This window comes from Trichoderma citrinoviride (genome assembly GCF_003025115.1).
Source record: "Trichoderma citrinoviride strain TUCIM 6016 unplaced genomic scaffold BBK36scaffold_9, whole genome shotgun sequence".
In the NCBI taxonomy this organism is placed as follows: Eukaryota; Fungi; Ascomycota; class Sordariomycetes; order Hypocreales; family Hypocreaceae; genus Trichoderma; species Trichoderma citrinoviride.
The window spans coordinates 1,062,569-1,083,233 of NW_020194717.1; the positions used below are offsets into that span (position 1 = coordinate 1,062,569).

General features: G+C 55.3%; 11 protein-coding genes across 11 annotated transcripts; 3 read left to right on the top strand and 8 right to left on the bottom strand.

Annotated features, from left to right (window-relative positions):
- Positions 1-8: 8 nt before the first annotated feature.
- On the top strand, positions 9-1,658 carry BBK36DRAFT_1160512 (hypothetical protein; the record flags this gene model as incomplete). Its single annotated transcript, XM_024894299.1, has 3 exons — positions 9-35; positions 208-1,105; positions 1,186-1,658. 3 exons carry the CDS (start codon positions 9-11, stop codon positions 1,656-1,658), a joined length of 1,398 nt encoding a protein of 465 aa, XP_024748632.1.
- Positions 1,659-1,765: 107 nt separating this feature from the next.
- On the bottom strand, positions 1,766-2,882 carry BBK36DRAFT_54990 (6-phosphogluconate dehydrogenase C-terminal domain-like protein; the record flags this gene model as incomplete). The annotated part of the gene is made up of 2 exons (XM_024898242.1): positions 1,766-2,663; positions 2,755-2,882. 2 exons carry the CDS (start codon positions 2,880-2,882, stop codon positions 1,766-1,768), a joined length of 1,026 nt encoding a protein of 341 aa, XP_024748633.1.
- Positions 2,883-3,215: 333 nt separating this feature from the next.
- BBK36DRAFT_1135733 (RNA-binding domain-containing protein) lies at positions 3,216-5,172 on the bottom strand (the record flags this gene model as incomplete). The annotated part of the gene is made up of 8 exons (XM_024892742.1): positions 5,005-5,172; positions 4,838-4,918; positions 4,564-4,595; positions 4,463-4,502; positions 4,353-4,402; positions 4,201-4,270; positions 3,994-4,141; positions 3,216-3,935 (listed from the first exon to the last, which is right to left on the bottom strand). Coding segments are annotated over exons 1-8 (979 nt in total), but the record flags the coding sequence as incomplete, so codon positions are not given.
- Positions 5,173-6,049: 877 nt separating this feature from the next.
- Positions 6,050-7,241, top strand: BBK36DRAFT_1204860 (glycosyltransferase family 62 protein; the record flags this gene model as incomplete). The annotated part of the gene is made up of 2 exons (XM_024897336.1): positions 6,050-7,160; positions 7,221-7,241. Exons 1-2 carry the CDS (start codon positions 6,063-6,065, stop codon positions 7,239-7,241), a joined length of 1,119 nt encoding a protein of 372 aa, XP_024748635.1. The 5' UTR covers positions 6,050-6,062.
- Positions 7,242-8,161: 920 nt separating this feature from the next.
- On the bottom strand, positions 8,162-8,781 carry BBK36DRAFT_1160515 (UBC-like protein; the record flags this gene model as incomplete). Its single annotated transcript, XM_024894300.1, has 2 exons — positions 8,162-8,487; positions 8,613-8,781. The coding sequence occupies 2 exons, from the start codon at positions 8,779-8,781 to the stop codon at positions 8,162-8,164; spliced, it is 495 nt and encodes a 164-aa protein (XP_024748636.1).
- A 617-nt stretch (positions 8,782-9,398) lies between these two features.
- BBK36DRAFT_1121813 (hypothetical protein) lies at positions 9,399-10,076 on the bottom strand (the record flags this gene model as incomplete). Its single annotated transcript, XM_024890870.1, has 1 exon — positions 9,399-10,076. The coding sequence occupies one exon, from the start codon at positions 10,074-10,076 to the stop codon at positions 9,399-9,401; it is 678 nt and encodes a 225-aa protein (XP_024748637.1).
- A 377-nt stretch (positions 10,077-10,453) lies between these two features.
- BBK36DRAFT_1121963 (prenylated rab acceptor PRA1) lies at positions 10,454-11,048 on the bottom strand (the record flags this gene model as incomplete). The annotated part of the gene is made up of 2 exons (XM_024890889.1): positions 10,454-10,513; positions 10,578-11,048. The coding sequence occupies 2 exons, from the start codon at positions 11,046-11,048 to the stop codon at positions 10,454-10,456; spliced, it is 531 nt and encodes a 176-aa protein (XP_024748638.1).
- A 660-nt stretch (positions 11,049-11,708) lies between these two features.
- BBK36DRAFT_1204876 (hypothetical protein) lies at positions 11,709-12,599 on the bottom strand (the record flags this gene model as incomplete). Its single annotated transcript, XM_024897337.1, has 7 exons — positions 11,709-11,781; positions 11,878-11,963; positions 11,999-12,048; positions 12,271-12,293; positions 12,352-12,379; positions 12,412-12,502; positions 12,587-12,599. 7 exons carry the CDS (start codon positions 12,597-12,599, stop codon positions 11,752-11,754), a joined length of 321 nt encoding a protein of 106 aa, XP_024748639.1. The 3' UTR covers positions 11,709-11,751.
- Positions 12,600-13,187: 588 nt separating this feature from the next.
- Positions 13,188-15,898, bottom strand: BBK36DRAFT_1135737 (hypothetical protein). Its single transcript, XM_024892743.1, has 4 exons — positions 15,705-15,898; positions 15,591-15,663; positions 13,355-15,568; positions 13,188-13,282 (listed from the first exon to the last, which is right to left on the bottom strand). The coding sequence occupies exon 3, from the start codon at positions 15,493-15,495 to the stop codon at positions 13,366-13,368; it is 2,130 nt and encodes a 709-aa protein (XP_024748640.1). The 5' UTR covers positions 15,496-15,568; positions 15,591-15,663; positions 15,705-15,898; the 3' UTR covers positions 13,188-13,282; positions 13,355-13,365.
- A 515-nt stretch (positions 15,899-16,413) lies between these two features.
- On the top strand, positions 16,414-17,124 carry BBK36DRAFT_1142310 (RNA-binding domain-containing protein; the record flags this gene model as incomplete). Its single annotated transcript, XM_024893517.1, has 2 exons — positions 16,414-16,714; positions 16,796-17,124. 2 exons carry the CDS (start codon positions 16,414-16,416, stop codon positions 17,122-17,124), a joined length of 630 nt encoding a protein of 209 aa, XP_024748641.1.
- Positions 17,125-17,717: 593 nt separating this feature from the next.
- BBK36DRAFT_1121725 (Oxysterol-binding protein) lies at positions 17,718-20,183 on the bottom strand (the record flags this gene model as incomplete). The annotated part of the gene is made up of 9 exons (XM_024890860.1): positions 17,718-17,903; positions 17,949-18,105; positions 18,163-18,476; positions 18,537-18,786; positions 18,842-19,120; positions 19,173-19,283; positions 19,350-19,455; positions 19,655-19,732; positions 20,126-20,183. 9 exons carry the CDS (start codon positions 20,181-20,183, stop codon positions 17,718-17,720), a joined length of 1,539 nt encoding a protein of 512 aa, XP_024748642.1.
- Positions 20,184-20,665: the final 482 nt, after the last annotated feature.

Below are 20,665 nucleotides of genomic sequence, written 5' to 3' on the forward strand. Positions count from 1 at the left end.
TCAGAGAGATGATCTTCCGGGCATCCCCACAAGCTGTGAGAAGCTTGCTTCCAAGGCGAGGCGCATCACATCTCAGAAGATGCTATTCAAGCAATCCCGGAAAATGTCAGACAAGATTCACATACGCGCTACCGGAGAATAGACAGGTGACTCAACAGTCCTGCCTGAATCCTTCGGACAGAATTGCTCACACTCTTCCTCGCTTAGATCAACTATGACGAGCTCTTTGGAAAGCTCAGAGGAAGGAAAATATTGGACAACGCCGATGGCCACAATGCCGCCGTGCTCCTCACAACGCCAAACTTTGCCAAAGACCTGGAAAACGCCCCTGTAATGAAGGAATTTGCCAGGTTCATGGCTGGCTCAGCAGACGTGGGCAAGTTCCACGTGTTGAGCGCAGTGGTCGACCATCTGGCAGCCCCGGCGGGATCACTCAGGCCTCTGCAGGGCGTGTCCGTCTTGCGAGGCCATCTAGACGACATGCTGCCGTACCTGTGGCATCAGCAGCCTCCGAAGCCAAAAGACGATGCGGATTCAGTCTCTGCCCTGACCTTCAGCTTGGGAGATCCCGCATTGACGCTGCCCCTGGCGAGAACCACGTTCCACAACAATCGAGCGTCTACACTTTTGCTCTCCGAGTTTGACTTGACCTCAAGTACCACGCAGCTTACTCGGCAAATGTGGAAACATTCACAGTTTGTGAGGGTCTCATTAGACGAGGACCTTGACTCGTTAGCCCATCTCGACATGTGGGCGCCCTTGATACCCTTGACACACCCTCGGACTGTGACTGAAAGCTTCGGTAACATCATCCGAGGAATCGAAGTCGACGGCAAGACCATTCCCGCTTCTACAGAGCTGGAGGAAGTTGTGAACGCACTTCACAAGCAGAATGCCCATTCGGGCATCTTGTCTGGCCCTGTGGGGGTCTGGGCAATGGTAACCCCTAATCCGGAGACGTCGAGCACACTGGAAGAGTGGCTCGAGGAAGCCCCTGAGCCTCTAGCAGCGCTCCCAGATGTCGATGATATCAGGGACACTGTCAAAGCAACCGCTCAGCATCTCAAACAGCTCTATAGCCATGGCGGCCGGTTATACAAGATCTGTAAGTATACGTCATTCCTCAAGGAAGGGGGATTAGCAACATGTGTCTTTCAATTCATGATGCTAATGCTCAATGCATAGTGAGCGGCGGTGGCGGCTGGGGTGCCAAAAAGGGACTCCTATCTCTCGACCCTCAGCGAACGCACTTTTCCCTGTCCGAGGAAGAAGAAATGAACAACTTCATGCAGTCGATGAACGGCGGAGGCTTCACCCCTCAAGGGTCCCAGATCCAGTTCTTCATGTCTGCACCCGTTCTTCCCAACATTACGGAACCATTCACCCCCGGCGTAGCGTTTGGCGTTGCCGGAGAAGTTGCCGTTCCGAGCGAGCCCGAGCCTGTTGAGGGCTTCATCGGACAGCACTTTGGCGCTCTGTCGAACGCGGCCGTCTATCTTTCCGGCCAGGGCCTTCCGGGCGGTAAGGAGACCAAGTTGAGTGTCCCCCATTCGAGGATATACGGCAGAGAGCCTGGAGCAAAGATGGGCATCTTGGAAAACTTGGCATATGAATTGGCTGAGGCCGGAACAATTACACTAGCAGGACTGAAGCATTAAGGGAAGCATTGTTTTTCATCAACAGAGTCTCCTTTTCATCATATCTAATAGCTGTAGTATATAGCCACCACTTCTCAACACATCACATAACCAAATACACCATGTCTTCACTCCCTCTTCTTCCTCTTAACCTCCAACCCCTCCGCCATAACCGCCGCCACATCATCCAGACTCGTCCCCCTCTTCCTCTTCCCAATCTTCTCCTTCCCAAGGACGCCATCCTCCGCAACCGCCCGGTACACCCCCGCGATGCCCTCAAACACCGTCCCCTCCCAGCCGCCCTCGTCCGAGAACGTCTTGGCAATCTCCTCCATCTCGCGCACCCAGCGGTACGCCTTAGGCGGCATCCCCGGCACGCTTTTTTCCGCCCGCGCCAGCACGGCGGGCACCATGTCGCGCAGCTCCCGCCTCAGCTCGTCCGCCACGCCCAGCCGGTGCGCCGTCGTGAAGGACTGCGTGGCCAGCGCCGTGAAGCCCTTGGTGATGGACGCGAAGCACATCTTGAGGCCGCTCGCGGCGCCAATCTCGGGCGATATCGTCCTCAGCTTCAGCACGGACGTGAGCCTCTCCCCGTCCGGCAACGACGCCGTCAACAGTTCTGCAGGTCCCGAGACGGGAATGCTCGGCTGATCCCATTCATCAGCTTCTTCTTGTTCTTCTTCCCCCCCTTCCTTGTCGGAAGACTTCTTCTTCTTCTTCGTCTTCAGGCTGGGAGGTCCGCCCAGGATGCAAGCATCGATAAACGTGACAGGGACCCTCGCCTTGTCAAACAGCGCCGCGATGCTCTTACACGTCGACGGCGCAACGGCATTCAAATCGACATAGTACAGCGTCTCCGTACGAGAAGAACCATCTCCCGACAAAGCATCGATAATTCGTTGAGCGGTGGCCTCTGCATCCCGTGGCGGCACGACGGAGAAGATGACGGAGGACTGCTGGACGAGCTCCAGGTCGGACGAGAGAAGCTCGACGCCGGCGTTGCGCGCTCTCTCAGCCGTATCCTCACTAGGTAGCCGTAACGACAAAATGTTCTCAGACTTGAATTCTCCTCATCCATCACCCAGTGCTTGATGTATAAGAATTGGATGGAACTCACCTTCGTCCTTGGCAATTTGTGGAAACGGGAAATCCATGCGCAATTAATAGCCTCGCAATCCCAGCGCCCATGTCACCCAGCGACAGAATCCCGATCTTTGTCGGCGTTGAGCTCGGCTTTGAAGCCATTTCCTGCTGAGCTTGTATTTTTTACTTTGGGAATAAAGACGAGGAGTGAAGAAGGAAAAGAAGAGCGGTTGTGTCGCCGGTCTTTCACTTGCTTAGTTGCAGCTATGGCGTATTAGAGAACTGAGCTGACGAAATCTCCAGCATATCTCTTAGGTCGTAGTGCACTTCGTACATCGATATATCCGGGCCGCGATATCTCTCTTGAAGACATGACGCTCGCCAATCAACGCTGGATCTGCTCAGCCAACCGACGTGAACGACAAGGGTTCGAGAGTCAACGGTAACAACATCTTGGTTATAGATTTTACGGTCCAGAATATGCCCAAAACAGAATTCATCAAACACCATGATTCCTGACCCGAACGACCATTAATCCATTCCTGAACGACAACCTTGCTTTAATTATATATATATGCTCCATCTCCCATGCTTTGGATGGCCTTTTTTCTGCAAAACAACGAGCCCGATACTCCAGAGAGCCCCCATGAATCGCATTCCCCATTCCCCCTGTACCGAGAGCGTATCGTCGTGAGTCAAGTTACTCGATCATATCAATGTCATCAGCGTTAGCAGGCGCAGCGGCCTCTCCGTTGGGCGCAGAAGCTTCGGCAGCGGCTTCGGCAGCAGGCTCGGCCGCCCCGCCATTGGCGTTGAAGTAATCCTCCATCTCGGCGTCCAGCTCTTCTTGCGTCTTCTTGGGTCGCGGCGTGTTTGTTCGTGCAGCACGTCCGTTTCCTCCGTTGCCTCCGCCCTGTCGGCCACCACGAGCCGCGTCCTGGTCCCTTCCGCCACCCTCTCGTCGAGCACCAGGGCGACGACCTCCACCACGACGGGGCGGCATGGGGCTTCGAGAGCGGCTACCTCCCGGGACGTATCGATCAATGCCTCTGCGAGCCGCATCTTCTTCGTCGTATCTGCGATGAGGGGAGAGCGATCGAGATCTGCCCCCAGGAGCAGAGATGCGCTCTGACAGAGGCTTGCCGGGCATAACGGCAGTATCGAATGGGTTCCGGGAAGGGCCGCCTGACAGTATGGTCAAACGAATGGGCTGGCCTACGCACTACGTCAGTCGCGGGATACAGACGCAAGCCTGGTTCAGGGGTCTATGTACCGTTCGCGTTGGCGCCGTCGAATTGTCGAACAGCTTCAGCGGCGTCGTCTCTGCTCTCGTAAGTCACAAAAGCTACGCCTTCGGACCGTCCAGACCGGTCGTAGCGAAGTTGCAGCTTTGTAATGGGACCGATTCTTCTGAAAAGTTCCTGTTGGTCAGGTCAGTCGCGATCGAGGCCGGGTTCTCTTCGTCTTCGAGGTGGCATACATCGAGATCTTCCTCGGTGAGATCGTAGTGAATATTTTCAACTCTGAGACGGGTGCCCCGGGCATCTCCGCTAGAGAGGATCGTTAGCCCAGCCCTATTATCACATCGTCCTCTGTCTCTGCCCTTGATTATTGATTATCAGAAGAACTTACCCGCTGGGGGACTCGCGCCTGCGACGCGGTGCAGGACCTCTGTTGCGGTATGCTGAAAATCATGAGTCGGGTTCCAAGGGGGTAGAGGTAAGTGAATAGAGGCAGGATGTGACTGTACTGTTCTCTTCGTATCGATCATGAACCCATTCGCTGCAGCAAGCCAGTTAGTATACGCTCCAGAGCCACTGGTGATGGTATTCGCAAGACCAACCTATCCAGGTTTCGAGGTTCGTTGCGGAGAGACTGCAGTGTCGACCCAAGAGCTCGTTAGCGAGGAAATCCACAGCGTATAGACGCGCGTCACGGATTGGCAGAAACTCCGAAGATTCGATTTGACCGAAGGAGTGCGCAGAGCATTTGACGAGGTCGAGTGTCAGGCGATTCAGGAGGGAGGAGAGGAAGGGTTCAAGTTTCAACCTGGAAGCAAGTGGCGGGTCAGCCTCGCACGGCGGTTGAAAGAGACAGCAAGAGACGACGAGACGCACCTTTTTCACCCCGTCACGGGGGTAGTCTTGACGGTCACGACGGCGGTCGCCACCGCGTCGGTTTCGAGATCCATTGCTGCGCTGGAGGAGGAGTCAGCTGTGGTCTTGCGACATGCGGACGACGAGGCTGGCGGTATCGAGGCGGATGGGAGCATGAGAGTACGGACCTTGTCTGCAATGATTTCGTCGAGGCCGCGGTCCATCTTGTCTGAAGCCATTGCGAAGAGGGGTTATGGGAGATGCGGTAGAGATACTTGTGTCTTGCGCGGCTCTGGACTCTCACGTCGGCGGACAGTAAGAGATGCAGGATGAAGAGAAAGGCTGGAGTCGTGACAAGCTGGAGGCAGAAATGTCGAGCTAGAAATGCGCGGCAGGACTCGATAGGGAAGTACTGCGGGTAGCGTCCAGGTACGGCACATGCCTGGAACAGGGGGGCGTTCAGCGTGTCCAGCGCACCAGCAGCGCTACGGGGCCCTGAGGTACTGCTACAAGCGCCACAGGTACAGGGTCTGGTCCATCTTGACTACCTCAGCGTTCAAGGCACACCTGCAGGGCCCGAGTTTACATACAGCGTCTGTTCCATTGTCCAAGTTACAAACATGGGCATCTGAGTGATACAAGCAGCACATCTAGATTGGCATTACGATGCTTGCATCTCAACTGCGATTCACCTCGAAGCTGCATGCAACCCATCTGTATGCAATGGCCCGTCAGAGGTGCTACCGTTGGTACCTGGTACCTAAGGTACTATATCGACCTTGGGTGCTGTAGCAGTAACGCAGAAAATTTATGCCTTGGATAGGCCTAGCCTGACATAATCGGGAGACCCCTGATTTCGAGGCCGTTGCTCGTATTGCTTCGCTCTGTCTGTCCTTTTCCGCTTGGTCGACTATCGTATTAGCACGACCTTTAGTGGGCGAGGGCGTAACCAGAGCACGACGCAGATTCGCTCTGCGAACGCTTTTCTCTCCTCTCCTCTTCCGCTCTGCATCTCCTCTCCTGCCACAGACGAGCCAATCCTTCACCGTCGATGCCCTGACGCCCGTTTCTTGCTGGGAACGCACCAGTTGCTTGGGGTTAGTAATCAGCCAAGGCTCTGTGCCCACATGCGCCGCGCTGCGAATTGATCGCGATAACGAAGGGCCCACGAACAGATTCACTGCCTCTCCGCCTCAACCACCACACGAAACAAACCGAACAGACAAACCCCAACGGCCTCGCTGCCATGGCTCGCCCCATGGGGTCGGTCCGCCTCAAGAAGGCCAATCCCTCGACGCTGATCCTGGGCGCCGTGCTCTGCATCTTCATCATCATCTTCCTCGTCTCGCCCTCGAGTCCCGCCTCCGCCTCCCGCCTGTCCATTGTCTCGGCCCAGCACCACCTGTCGCCCCCTACCTCGCCGTACCAGAGCCCGCGATCAGGCGCCGTCCAGGGCCCGCCGCCGGTCACGCGATACAACCTCAACAAGGTCACCGTCACGTCCGACCCCGTCCGGAACCAGGAGCACATCCTGATCCTCACGCCCATGGCGCGCTTCTACCAGCAGTACTGGGATAACCTGCTGCGCCTCAACTACCCCCACGAGCTCATCACGCTGGGCTTTATCCTGCCCAAGACCAAGGAGGGCAACCAGGCGACGTCCCAGCTGCAGCAGCAGATCCAAAAGACGCAGAACTACGGCCCGGAAAAGGACCGGTTCAAGAGCATCATCATCCTGCGCCAGGACTTTGATCCCGCTGTTGTGTCCCAGGACGAGAGCGAGCGGCACAAGCTGGTCAACCAGAAAGCCCGACGGGAGGTCATGGCCAAGGCTCGGAACTCGCTGCTCTTCACGACGCTGGGCCCGTCCACCTCGTGGGTGCTGTGGCTCGACGCCGACATTGTCGAGACCGCGCCCACGCTGATCCAAGATCTCGCCTCGCACGACAAGCCCATCATTGTTGCCAACTGCTTCCAGAAGTACTACGACCCCAAGGCCAAGGAGATGGCCGAGCGGCCGTACGACTTCAACAGCTGGCAGGACAGCGAGACTGCGCTCAAGATGGCGGAGCAGATGGGGCCGGACGACATCCTGCTCGAGGGTTACGCAGAACTCGCCACCTACAGAACTCTGCTTGCGTACATGGCCACGCCCGGCGGCTCCAAGGATCTGGTGGTGCCCCTCGACGGCGTCGGTGGCACCGCGTTGCTGGTCAAGGCTGACGTCCACCGCGATGGAGCCATGTTCCCCCCCTTTGCCTTTTATCATCTGATTGAGAGCGAGGGCTTTGCCAAGATGGCTAAGCGGTTGGGATGGCAGCCGTACGGGCTCCCCAACTACAAGGTACGTTACCACATCTTGTCCCGAAGATTGCCCTGTCAAATCTAACGCGAAAGGCCGCAGGTCTACCATTATAATGAGTAATCGAACATTCCTCTTTCACTTTATGCTGATAGGGAAGGCCCTTATTTTCCCTGTCGCTTCATGTCATTACGGTTACGACTCTACTGTTGGGCTGAGCGTCGACGGCGTCAGGGGCTCTTGAGAAGAAAGCTGAGGACCAAACCCCTTCCCCGTGGGGCATAGTTCTTTACTTTCTCCTTTTCTCACAAAAATCTTGTTGGAATCGATTCAAAAAAAGATGCTCAGGGTGTCTTGGGTAGGAAAGCCGGGAGCAGGCAGGCAAAGTCAGGCACGGCACGGCGCGGCGCGGCGCGGGCGTTTATTTCTCAAGTTTGGAGGCATCTAACCCAACCTTTTCTGACCTCGCCGGCATGTGAATTTTCATATATATAGAGAACAACCCCTTCCCCCTCTTCTTTCTTCATTATTTCTTTTTTTTTAAAACATTTACATCTATCAAATGGTATGCATCAGCAGGCAAGACTGGAGAACGAGCGGACGACAAGCAAAAAAAAGGGGGGGAGGTGATATGGATGCGGTGGCTGTTCTTACTACATGTAGGTATTTTATATTACCATAGTGTCTTTTTTAGTAATGTTCCTCGGGAACGGGGTTGGGCGGCAGTAGAGCAATGATTTATCACGGATGTGTTGGAATAGAAGGAATGAATGCGATGCGATGCGAATTGAAGAAGACAGTTTCTGCATTACCTGTTCGCCATGCCATCGGTCCACAGGCGAGAGTCCCTTTATTCTTTTCGTCCTGATGTTTGTCGTTCCGTCCATCCATTATATCTTGTATATCCAAATCAGCCAGTTCATCATGAAACCCCCCAGCCATCAACAAACTGCCCCAGGAAACATATAAACACCAAAAACAGTAGCACCAAAATCAGTAAATCAGCCCTCTCCCCCATCTTTCTCGAACAAAAACAACATCCCTCAAGGCCCATCATACCTCCCCTCCGCCTCCGAGCACCAATACTCGACCAGCTTCCTCGTCCCCAGCACGTCCCCGCCGCGCAGCAGCGCCGCGACGTCCACGTTGAGCGGGCTGTCCGTCTCGGGGTACCCCAGCAGCATGCGCACCGCGCGCACGCACTGCAGCACGCTGTACGTCGGCGTCCACTTGTCCTTGAGCAGGTCGAGGCAGATCTCGCCCGACTGCAGCGCAATGTTGGGGTGCACGATGGGCGTCACGAAGCGCATCTTGGGCGGCTGGAGGGGGTACTGCGGTGGGATGGAGATGTGGATGAGCCAGCGGCCTTCTATACAATTCGCCCAACAACGATATCGTAAAGTCAGCAATTCAGAGCCCAATCAAATAAAACATACGCGCAAAGGCGGGGGGAGAGAAAGAATGAAAAGAATGAAAAGAAAGAAGAAAGCGCACCGTCGTAGCCGGAACCGATTTCACGCCCGTTAATCACAGCCTCCCACTCGAACAAGTCATCCTCGCTGATCGGGCCCAGCCTTTCCACGCCCTTTTCGTCTTTGCGCTCTTTGCGCCAGGACTCGAGTTCTTTGATGAGGCGCTTCGCTCCGCTTCTTGCGCTCGACATTGCGTTGTTTTTGCTCTTTTGTTTCTTCTGTAAACTTCCGTCGAAAGGGGAGTGAGTTGCTTGTCGCAAGTAGGTACCGAGGTAGGACGACGATCGATCGATTATAACAAGTGTAGTTGGGTACCTGGGGGAAAATAGGAAAGAGAAAAAAAAGGGTATATAAATGATATCGCTTCCGCTGGTTAGATGTAGGGAAAACAAGAACAAGACGAAGAAAGAAACGCGAGATCCTGCCGGACGGATGTTTGAAGGTAACGGCAATATTACGGGCTATGGAAATTGGGAGGGAGCAAATAGGTAATGGTAATAAACAACGAGCGAGGCTGGAGATGGGAAGGGAGCTGAGGGCAGGGATTAGATGTCAGTGCATGTCACCCACAGCCGCGGCACGCTGCTTAGTCAGCAGCCTCGGCAGAAGCAGCGGAGATAAGTACATACGTGTACTACCTAGTACTACCTAGTACTCTGTAATATCGAGACTCACGATCCCAGCTTTGGGGAACAGATAAACAGCCTGGTGATATGCTTGCAATGTCAAAAGTCTAGAAACAGATATATTGATTCATCATAAGAATACGAAGAGGCTACATCAAACTTTTGCCATGAAACAGACCGAATCAACGCGCATCGTCCCTCTTCTTCCTCCGCACCCCCGACGACACCCCTGAACTCGTCGTCGTCCTGCTCGACACCGTCTTCCTTGACGACGCAGACTCAGGCTTCTTTCTCGATGCTGACCGCGTGCGAGACGACGCCGGCTCGGGCCCAGTAGGAGACTCGGGCTCCAGCTCGACGACAATCTCCTCCCTGCCCTTGCCGGCACGACTCGATTTCTCTTCTACCAACGCCAGTTCCTCGCTGGTCTCGTCGGAGCTTTGCCTTCTGGAGGATCCCTGTTGGCTCCAGCCGGACGACTCGGGCCTGCCACGGCGCGACATGGAACTCAGGTCAGATTGACCAGAGTTGTGCCGCTTGGGCGCAGAAGAAGTAGAACCACGAGGCCCAGTCGTGAGGTATTGAAAGGGATCTTTCGACGAGTCTTCGTGGATGCTCGATGGCCGAGACGTAGAGCTGCCAGACTTTGGCCGGCGCGAGCTGGAGTGAGGGGGGAAATAGCCCATCTGCGGCGACGCTTCATCGTCTTCCACCGCGTCGCTTCCGGAAGGCTGTCTTGACAAAGAGCCGGAGCCCGAGGCCAGGCGTGAAGAAGAGCTTCCTAATCGACCCAGCTGAGCAAGCGGTATGGCCACGCGTTCCTGGCGCCGCCTGCGGTTCCTGCGCTCCTCCACCTCCATGCGCTTCTGCCTCCGTTCCAGGGCCGCAATTTCCTCCTTGCTGAGCCGCACGTCAGCCCGGCCCTTTGCCTGAGCTTTTTCAATCCGGTAGAGCGCCTTTTGCACCAAGGCCTCCTCGCGTTCATCGACATAACCCTCGCCGTCGTCTGAGTAGTCCTCGTCGTAGCTGTCCCCAGATGAACTGTCATCCTCGTCCTCCGTATCGTAGCGGCGGCGGTCGCGGCGCACAAGGCCGCCTTCCCCAGTCTCCCCATCCTCATCCGATGCCAGTTCCTCCACCCTACCTCCATATTGCGCAGCATCCCCACTTGTCCTCCGCCCGCGCCGCGATGGTCTTCCCCATTGGGGCGCAAATTTGGGAGCTCGCGGCCGACCATTTAGACCGCCTCCCCGGAAAAAGCCTCATCGATAGGCTTGTCCATGAAACTTGCGTGACCCTGGAGGAGCGCGGTTAGCATGGGCAAGGCGGCGGAATGTTGGTCTCGGGATTGGCAAACTTACAAGAATACTCGCGCCGCTCGCCCCAATGAGCCAGAGCAGGGTCGAGAACGGAGAGGAAATAAGACCAATGGGAATGCTGATAACCAACAGACCAGTCCAAAGCTGGGAGGTGGTGGCCTTGAAGGTTCCGATTTCGAGGTCGCGTCCGTCCAGCTTGCTAATGCAGAACATGCCCGACACCACAAAGATGATATCAAAGAGCAGCAGCCAGTTGGTCAGCAGAGCGTAGACGCTGAGCATGAGGAAGACGACGGCATAGTTGCTGGAGAAGTGGCTCAGGTTGTAGTTGACGCGGGACTGGACCTCGCCAAAGTTGGCCGGCTTGGACAGGCGCTTGAAGTCGAAGAACTCGGAGATGGGGCGCAGGTTGGAGAAACGGCCGCTCAGAGGACCCGCGCGCAGGCCCTGGAAGCGTTCTCCCAGGTTGAGGCGGGACGTGATGAGGTCGAGGGGGATCTGGATGCGAGACATTTTGAATGCTGTTCTTTGTCTTGGGGTGTCTGCAACGACGCCGAGTCGATTGTATATATAGAGTATTGTTGTCTAGACGCGTGGGTTCAAGGAGGAATCAGGCAACAGCGACGAGAGATGCCACGGTAAGCCGATAGCGATGGCCTTCCTTGTGCGAAGCACCTGATGGGTAAGATGCAAGGAGAGCTCGAACACGCAGCTAGAAGAATGAAAAGAGGGCCCAATCAGCAAATGGTGCTCCTAGGCAGTACGCGATGCGCATGGGAGGCTCTGGAGTGAAAGCGAGGGCTTGCGCGGCCGGGTACGCAGTCCAGCAGCCGACGAATGCGTCCAGAAGAAGCCAATGCCGCAATCAATCAATCCGATTTGGCGTACAAAATGGCCCTGCTGAAAAGGAGCGAAAGGAGAACATCAAATAATACTATACGTACCGGAGCCAGAAGAAAGCGACACGGATGGACTCGAGCTGTGCAGAAGCGCGAGATTTGGGCAAAAGGAGGAAAAGTTGGTCGATCGCCTTTTCCCGAAATTTTTTGACTGGTGTTTGGTTTATAGTTCGGAAGTTCCTGGATGCGATTATTGCCAGGGGGGTGCGAATTGAGGTACGTGGCAGCTGGAGAAGACGCCCGAGATGATACGAAGCCACTGAGGAGACTGAGGATTTTTGGTGCCTCAGCCACCACCCAGGCCCTTTGTTTCAGGCCTATTTTTGGGCTGGCTTTCCACCTAGTACCTAGAGCATCACATGTCAAGTCAGTCATTGAAGCGTTGATGCTGGAAACACAAGAGAACATCCAGAAGGCTTCCCGTCTTTCGAATTGTCGCTCACGAGCACATCTTCCTCGTCTTCCGCTTCGTCTTCTTGCTTCTTCTTCTTCTTCTTCTTCTTCTTCTTCTTCTTCTCACGCTGTTTCACTGCACAGCTCGCATGTCGCAGTACTTGTACGTACCTGAATGGCCGGGCCCCCGCAACCCCTCCTCAGGAAGCGCAGACCGCCACCTGATGGGACTTGGTCGTCGTTGTCTTCTCTCTCTCTCTCTCCTCCTCAGGTCGGAACCTCTAGGAAAGGAGGGGGAAAAGAAGAAGAAAAAAAAGACTAAAGTTGAGGAGTGAAGAAAAGAAAGGGCAGGAAAAGAGAGAGGAGAGAGAAAAGAAATAAATCGGAAGAAAAGGGAAAAAAAAGAGAAAGAGGAGGGAGCAGGGACACGGACAGTGACTGACCTCAGCCGTGGACAATCGGGCACCTACAGGCGCGCAAGTACCAGACATTATCTTACACAACCTGAACTTCGTTTCGCTTACCTGTAAATCGGCTGCTGCTGCTGCTGCGCTGCGACACTTCATTGACCTCTCCAATATTACCCACTCTGCTGCAGCTCCGGGTCACCGCTCTCTGGCTCGAGCCCGGCGAATGAAATCTCGGACCAGCGGTCCTGCAGCAAATCGACTACTACTACATGTACATAACAAGTGCACTTTGCTAAGACGAGTTACTTTCTGCTGATTGGCAACCTGTGATGGTTGAGAACCTGCTCACGGCTGGTGCTCATCCGGGTTGATGTCTATCTGCATCGGCTACCTAGACTTGTTAGGCCTTGCCCAGTCCTCGGTCCCCGGATCATGTACACCCACGAAGCGATGAGCGCTTCTACAGGGACGGACGCTCTTTGACTTGACTAGCAATACTATGTAATGCTATCGCCATTCATCCGGGCCAGTGGCCCCCCATCACGCACCTCCTGCTCATTAGTATGTACATGCGAACGTGTCGCCAATGCAATGGTGGGAAGCATGAATCCCAGCCAAAGTTCGGGCACCCATCATCAAAAAGCATGAATACCTAATGGAAGAGACGCATCTCATTTGCCTGGCTCATCAATCTCGTTTAATCACCGACTCATGGATGCAGAAATATCTCGTCCAAGCAAACTGCGATAATATAATTTACAGAGACAAATGGTAAATTTTGATTATGTATCGTACATAGGTCGGTCCCCATGTACGCTCCTTTCCCTCCATCCAATCCACGTCATTCTTTATTCGAGGCCATCATCAGCCCGTTCCGAGCCGCACTCGAGTGCTCCAGGAGTTATTATACAACACGTATATTATGCATACAAAAAGTAGAAGAGAGGAAAAAAGGGTAACCCAACGCACACAACCAGTTGATGCTCTCACTATGCCAGACCTGCCGTTCAAAGATGGGGTATATATCGCAAACAAAAGGAAACAGAAAACAAGTGACTGATTTGTAAAACAGACAACTAAAAGAGATAAGAAAAAAAAGGCGTCGTAAACAGGAAAGATCCGGACAGCTCAGACTTCGTAGAAATAGTCCTCGTCCAGTCCTTCTCGGCTGGGCACGATCCCCCCTCCGGGAGGCGCCTCGTCCATCCTCACGTTGAGCAGCCGAATCTTCAGCCCGTATCCGCACACCAGGTTGACCAGCTTGCTCGTCTCCGCCGTGATGGGGGCCTGGTTCAAGATCATCAGCATGCCGTCGAGCCACTCCGAGGCCACGCTATGGCTCGTGGGCCAGAGGGACAGGATGGGCTGTTCCTTTGCGTCTCCGCCAGCGGCCGCATCGGCTGGGTTCACGAAGCTGTATATCGTAATCTTGGTCGTCGACTTGTCTGCACCGCCGGCGAGGTTCTGAATCGTCGCCCCGCTGGCCGTCGTCTTGGAGTCGTCGTTGGACGCAGAGACGTTGGACACCACGGAGCTGATGGTGGTCAGATCAATCTTCTCCGCCAAGCTGTTGAGGCCCGGGTCTTGCGCCATCTGCTTCTCAAAGTCGGTGTAGTGCAAGAAGCGGCGGTTGTGTGATAGCCTGGCGAATCTCCACGGCTTGTTCTCTCCCGTCTCATCCCTCTGTGACGCTGGCCGGTGGAACCAGGCGCCTTGGAGAAGACACCGAACTCTCTGCTCCTTGACAAACTGCAGGGCTTCCTGCTTCAAGACGTCTCGCACCTGGTGAAGATGCTTGCCCCAGGCTTCCTCAAACGACATCTCAAGCAGATCCATCTGCAGCTCCCGAAGCCTGGCTATATCGTATTCGAGTAGGTCGTCCTCCACCTCTGCAATATCGCACGTTCGAGGGCATTGGCCGGCAACCCGCTCGATCAAGATGCGCACCAGCTCCGCCACCTTGTCAAAGTCGTCGGACACGGCACCGGTGGCTTTCCAGATGCGAAAGAAGCTGTGAAGCCCGGCCGAGTGCAGCCGAGGCCACTGCAGAAGCAGGGGCCGAAACACCCTGTCGTAGTCCTTGGTCTCGACTCCCTGGTATCCCTTGGTGTCCTCCATGTCTGCCTTGTCCACATCGAAATGCTCGTAGAGCATCATCGTCACGGCCAAGCTCGCTCGGGCAACGGGGCAGCGCTCATGCATCGGCCTCGAGGCCTGCTCCAGCAGCAGCTTCTGGAACTTGTCCTCGTGTTTGCGCACGTAGTCTGTCAGATCCATCAAGCCGAGATATCCAGCCACGTCAAAGTCCTGCGCGGGGCTCTCCGTCTCGAAGCCAAGTCTCCTCCATTTCTCAGGGCTGTGCTTCCTATCCTGCCTGGTCGCCGTAGTGTCGCCCGATCCTTCTCGTACATGGCCGTTTGTCGTGGATCGATCTGGCGCGCTCGAGAGGTGCAGGCTCTTGAGCGAGCGTCTGTGTTCGGGCCGCTCCAGGTCCACCCGCACGTCTCTCCACTTCCTGATGATGACCTTGGTCAAGTTCTGAAACTCCATGGCAGGGTGCGCCAGGTCCTGCAGCCCGGTGCCCTGCATCAGCTTGTAAACCGCCCTGATCAAGCCGAGGTCCTGCAGCCGCTTCATGAGCTTGGGCCACTCCTCGCCAGCGGCCTTGCCCGTCCCGCCGCTCGCCATGACGCTCTTGGCCGAGAGCGAGTCCCGGATCAGCGCGTTGACCAGCATGAGCGCATTCGCGCAGAGGGCGTGGTCGGCGCTGTTGAGCTGCTGCACGACGACGTCGAAGAACTGCGGGTACACGGCGACGGCAGGCTTCAGCGCCCGGAATCCAAACGCTGCTGCCGCTCCCTGATCGCGGCTCGGAGGCTCGGGGCCGCTCGACTGCGAATGCCCGACCAGGGCGACGAGAATCGACATTGCGCCCCGAAGGATGTTAACCAGGGGGTTCGTGACGATGAGTTCCACCACGCGCTCGACCAATTCGCTGGCCGTCGGGCCCTCGAAGATGTCCCATCCCATGTCGACCTCGAGCAGCCTCGTCAGGCTCTGCAGCGCATACGCCAGCGTGTTGCCGCCGGAGCTCATGATGAGGCGGCGCAGGATGACGAGGCCGCCGGAGGAGATGAAGACGTCGGCGAAGGAGGGATCGTTGATGGACGACTGCAGCTTGAAGACGGCCATCTTACGGGCCGCATCTTCGGGGCTCGCCAAGCGAGAGAGCAGCGCGGGGATGTCTGCCTGGTCCATGGTGCGGATTTCGTGGAGGATATCTGGGGGAGAAGAAGAAGAAGAGGAGGAGGAGGAGGAGGAGGAGGAGGAGGAGGAGGAGGAAGAGAGGCGCCGAGAAGAAGGATCAGAATCACCAAACGCACGAGACTTGGTGATGGTGCGGTGATGATGGATTCATTGCTCTGCTGTTGATAAACGAGTGTATGTCTGAGCTGGGGGAGGATCAGATCAGCGACTCAGGACGGCTGGCTGGTCGAGGACGGTGAAAGGCTCTGGCGAAGCGTCGAGTCGAGTCTCTCCAGCGTCAGGGGATATGATTAAAGGCATGGCCCAATCGAGCCTAGCCCTGTGACGGCTTTCTGCAGGTCCCCCAGCCTAGTGCCACTTGCAGCAAGGCGCGCGTCGGGCGCGTTTCTGCAGCCCTCCGAAAGCGAGAGACGCTGTATTAAGTCGGTGCATGTGTGGATGGTGAGGGATGGGATGCTTGGGTTGGCTGCAGTTGAAGAAACGATTGACATATACTATATAACAGCCTGCATGTGATTGATATTTGTAAGGTAGCTAATACTGTTGGTGATTACAAATATGTATCAGTTGCACGGATCCAGCATTCGATATCCAGGAACAACAGCTCGCATGGAAACTTACTCGTACAGGTATCAATTCTGCGGCTGATTCCAGGTGGGTCGAACAACTTCCACACGCTTCAGCCACGCACGTGACTCAGCCTCGCCTCCATGCTTGTGGCGTAACTCAAGCTGCTTAGTTTAGCCCATGATTCTTTCCAATCCATCCATCCATCGAACCAACAGAAAATCCCCTACTAACCTACTACAAGTTTATATCATCACCAAACAACCGAACATTCATCCATATCAAACAACAAACACAACACACAACTTCACACACACACATACACACGACACACGCACAATCATGGCCAATTTCCTCGCCTCCATCTTCGGCACCGAGCTCGACAAAGTCAACTGCTCCTTCTACTTCAAGATCGGCGCCTGCCGCCACGGCGACCGCTGCTCGCGCAAGCACGTCAAGCCCTCGTACAGCCAGACCATCCTCATGCCCAACCTGTACCAGAACCCGGCCTACGACCCCAAGAACAGGATGAACGCCTCGCAGCTGCAGAACCACTTTGACGCCTTTTACGAGGACATTTGGTGCGAGCTGTGCAAGTACGGCGAGCTCGAGGAGCTCGTCGTCTGCGACAACAACAATGACCGTACGTTTTTTTAACCCTTCTCCCAAGTCCTTTTTCTTTCATGAAAAACAAGCTAAAGCTAACGTGTGAGGAAATAAACAGACCTCATCGGCAACGTCTACGCCCGCTTCAAGTACGAAGACTCCGCCTCCGCCGCCTGCGAGGCCCTCAACAGCCGCTGGTACGCCGCCCGCCCCATCTACTGCGAGCTCTCCCCCGTCACCGACTTCCGCGAGGCCTGCTGCCGGCTCAACTCGGGCGAGGGCTGCGTCCGCGGCGGCTTCTGCAACTTCATCCACCGCAAGAACCCCTCCGAGGAGCTCGACCGCGAGCTCACCCTCAGCACCAAGAAGTGGCTCAAGATGCGCGGCCGCGACGAGCGCAGCGCCAGCAGGTCGCCCACCCCCGAGCCCACCAGGAGGAGGTTCTGATTTTTTTTATTTGAAATGACAAGGTCGAGAGAAGGAGAGAAAGAAAAAGAAAAAAGGAAAAGAAAGGGATCGGGAAGAAAGATTTTACGACGCGTTTTGAATGTTGTTATACTGCATTTATTTGGGATCTAGGGATAATCAGGGACATGTGTGTACTCTTTGCGCTCGAGGTTTGGCGTTCCGGTGGGCGTCCTGTCATATTGTGTGGACTAGAGCAAGGTTAATCTGGAAGTCGTCACAGTCAAAAGAGAAGTTCTACGATTCTTGGCATTGTATCGAGCATTTTACAAAGACAACCAAAAAGATTTGATATGATATAATTGATATAATTGATATGCCAGCCCTCCCGACGTCGCAGTCCCGTCGCATAATGTATGCCCGTGTTGAAACCCAAGAAACCTGCTCCCGCCAATGGAAAATCAAGCACAAATGCGTGATGAAGCGCGCCCATTTATATCGTAGTAGCCTGGCCAGATGTTTTGCGCCGTGATTCTGTCAGGGTATTTCCCTACCCGCCTAGCCAATGATGAACTCCTCAAGACTTTCCTTCGCGCCTCACACAGCCTCCTTTTTCATTTGAGTCACAACCGGTTCTACAGTAGGTCATTACCATCAGCTGGCAAGTCCTTCTTCATATCCTGGGCAAAGTCAATCAAGGGGCCTTCCGCCGGCTTGCCCGTCGCGTGGAGCATGCGCTCGATCTCGTCTGGGGACTTTGCGGCCGGTGTGGGGGTTTCATCGTTTCCACCAAAGTCAATCAGGTTGTCCTGTTCTTTGGGCTTCTCGGCAGCAGGCTCGATGGGCTTTGCGGCCACAGGCTCCACAGGCTTTGCGGCCACAGGCTCGACGGGCTCCTTGGCCGCCTTCGACGAGGATGCTGGTGGCGGAATGGAAGTCTCTTTGTTCAATGTCTGGCCGGCCACGATGGGGTAAATAGCAAGAATCTGCTCCGTCTGCTTCTCGGGAGGTGCTTGAGGATCGCTGTGGGATGTTAGTCGCTTGAAAGAGGTAAGTTAAAGAAGACAGCACCAGACATACATGTTCGCATTGATGATCCACTCCAAGCTCTCTTCGCCTTCCTCCGGCTCTCCAGGCCCGCTCCGGACGGCCCGGAACAGCCGCGGAACCCATTCGATATTCTCCTGGGCCCGGAGGGCAGCCTCCTCGCGCTGCCGGTCTTCGATCTTTGTCTTTTCGTCCGTGGCCAGCTCGTGGTTGCGCTCCTTGACGGCCTTGGCCGTCTTTTCCCACAGTCGCTGGGATTCCCGCTCTTCCTGCTCCGAGATTGGCCGTGAGAGCGGCGGGCTGGGCTTTGCCTTGTGAGCATCGAAGAACATTTCTCGGTGACCCGTCTGCGATTCGCCAACGTCAGCAAAAGTGCGCTCATCTTATGGGGTGAGCAAGCAACTTACTCTCATATCCTTGATGAACATCTCTTCGCTCCACAGACCGGACAGTTCGTACAGTACTTCGCCAGTGCTTTCCCTCTTGATGACACCGCCAATGGCGTTGTAGGTGCCTCCAACCCAGCCTTTTGTCTTGAAGTCGATGTCGGCGGTCAGATCGAGTTCGGGGCACCGGACAAAGCTGTGGTCGCCAAGCTCATACTTCATCTTGCCGAATAGGATTCCTCGCGCATACATGTTGGGCTGTGTCAAGATACTGTGCCAACGTTAGCAGCTAGAACCGCGGCACCAGATCGAACGGGGGTACGGACTATTGCTCTCCCTTGGCCTTGTTGCTGCCCCGGTTCAATATGGAAAGGAAAGCAATGCCTTCCATCAAACTGGCAGCCGAGTTGCCAAGGAATCTACTCCGGGGCTTGAGCGTCCCGTCGATTCGGATGTGGTGATAGGGCGCCATGTAGAAGTAGCTCGACTTGGGAGGGTGATGTGAGGTCTGCTCGGAGATGTAGTAGGCGCGCTTGTTGTCTTCAAGGTCCCAGTAGCAGGAGAAGATTTCGCCCAGGATCGGATTCAGCGGCTTTTTGACTCCCCTAATGCTCGATTAGCCGGATGCATCTCTTTTTGTCGAGAAGAAGCACGTACGGTGGCCGAATGTGCCAGCCGCTCAAGTAAAACTTGACAACAGATACGAATCGCTCGGTGGGATCGTCGATGGTAGGAATGTGCAGCAGCATCTCGGGATGGCACATGAAGCTGCAAGCCGGTCAGCACGGGTGCCAAGGGAGACGGTAGAGGCAAGACGCATTGTCGAATGCATACTTTGTTATCCTCTCGAGCATGCTTCGGGGCTCGAGGATAAAGGTGGGAAGGACGACGCGACTGAGGTCCGCGCCGGGGCGCAGCTGGGAGATGATGTGCGAGAGAACTGCAGCGCTGGTGAGCCTGACAAATTCTGTACTTGTTCCATTTCCTCCATGGTCCTGCCTCTGCTTTCTCTGGTTTGTCTGCGGGCGACGTCGGCGAAGCAGAGCAACCGCAGAGCACGCCGAGCCCAGCCCCCGATGGCAATGGCCATGCCAAGCGTCATCTCCCCTCCCCCGCCATTCTGGTGTTGCGCAGCTTACCATTGCCCTGATCCGGCTCCATCACCGTGGTATCGTCATCGTTGTCGATCTTGCCTTCGTCGACCGAGGATCGGTTGCCTGCGGGTTGTGCAAACCAGTTGGTTAACATGTTGAACGAGCCAGAGCGGTTTTCCGCCAAAGCCAAGGTAGTTGAAAGGTGTAGGTTGCGAGATGCCGAGTCAACGTCTTGAGCTCAGCCAATGTAAGGTAGGCAATAGGGTGTCGGGAAGGGGAGGATGAAGAAGAGTTGGCGTGTTGGGAAGATAGGGCTAGTCTCCCGGATAGGGAAAGGTAAAAAGCTGGAGAAGATGGAAAGGGAAAAAAAAGGGTCTCTTGTCTTTCTCTGCTCTTGTTTTACTCGTCGTCTCGACAGGGACCGGGGATAAGGATAAGAGTAGGTGGAAGAGGAACAAGAAGCCATCCAAGTGTGAAATGACCGCGGCGGAGGGGGGGCGAATGGGCGAAACTCACTGCCAGCCGTCGAGGCTCTGCTCCTCCGGGGGAGAGCTAGCACGGACGAGAGCCCCATGGCCCGAAATTAGAGCAGTAATGAAGGGTAGCTGTTGAGCTCGGGAAAACAACTGCAGGAAAAAATTCCAGAGGCCGGCAGCGCCCCAGTTCAGGTAATAAGAACGAGAAGGGGAATTTTAAGATTGAGCTGAGCAGAGGCCAAGGCTCGGGAGCAGAAGGTATGCTATGGTATGGTATGAGACGCTGTCGCAGGGAGCCGCGGTCTTCAGATTCCAGAAAGGCTATTTGCAGGTCAGGATTAGGCCGAATCGTCACAGTCCGAGAAAGTTATGTCCAGCTTGTATCGTCTGCCGGTTGGTGGTGGGCGCAAAGCAGCAGCTTTTAAGAGGGTGGCGGAGCGGTTAACTATGGAATTCGGGGGGAGACTGACGTAGGTTATGCTGGGGGGGAGCGGGCGTGGACTTTAGAGGTCCGTCGGCGCTGTAGAAACGGCAAGGCGAGTTGAGGCTTTGCAGGTGGGAATGGCGAAGGGGGTGGAAT

What these genes read in the sequence shown, in the direction of transcription:
- BBK36DRAFT_1135737 (XM_024892743.1), bottom strand. Translation starts at nt 15,495, where the DNA reads ATGGACCAGGCAGACATCCCCGCGCTGCTCTCTCGCTTGGCGAGCCCC.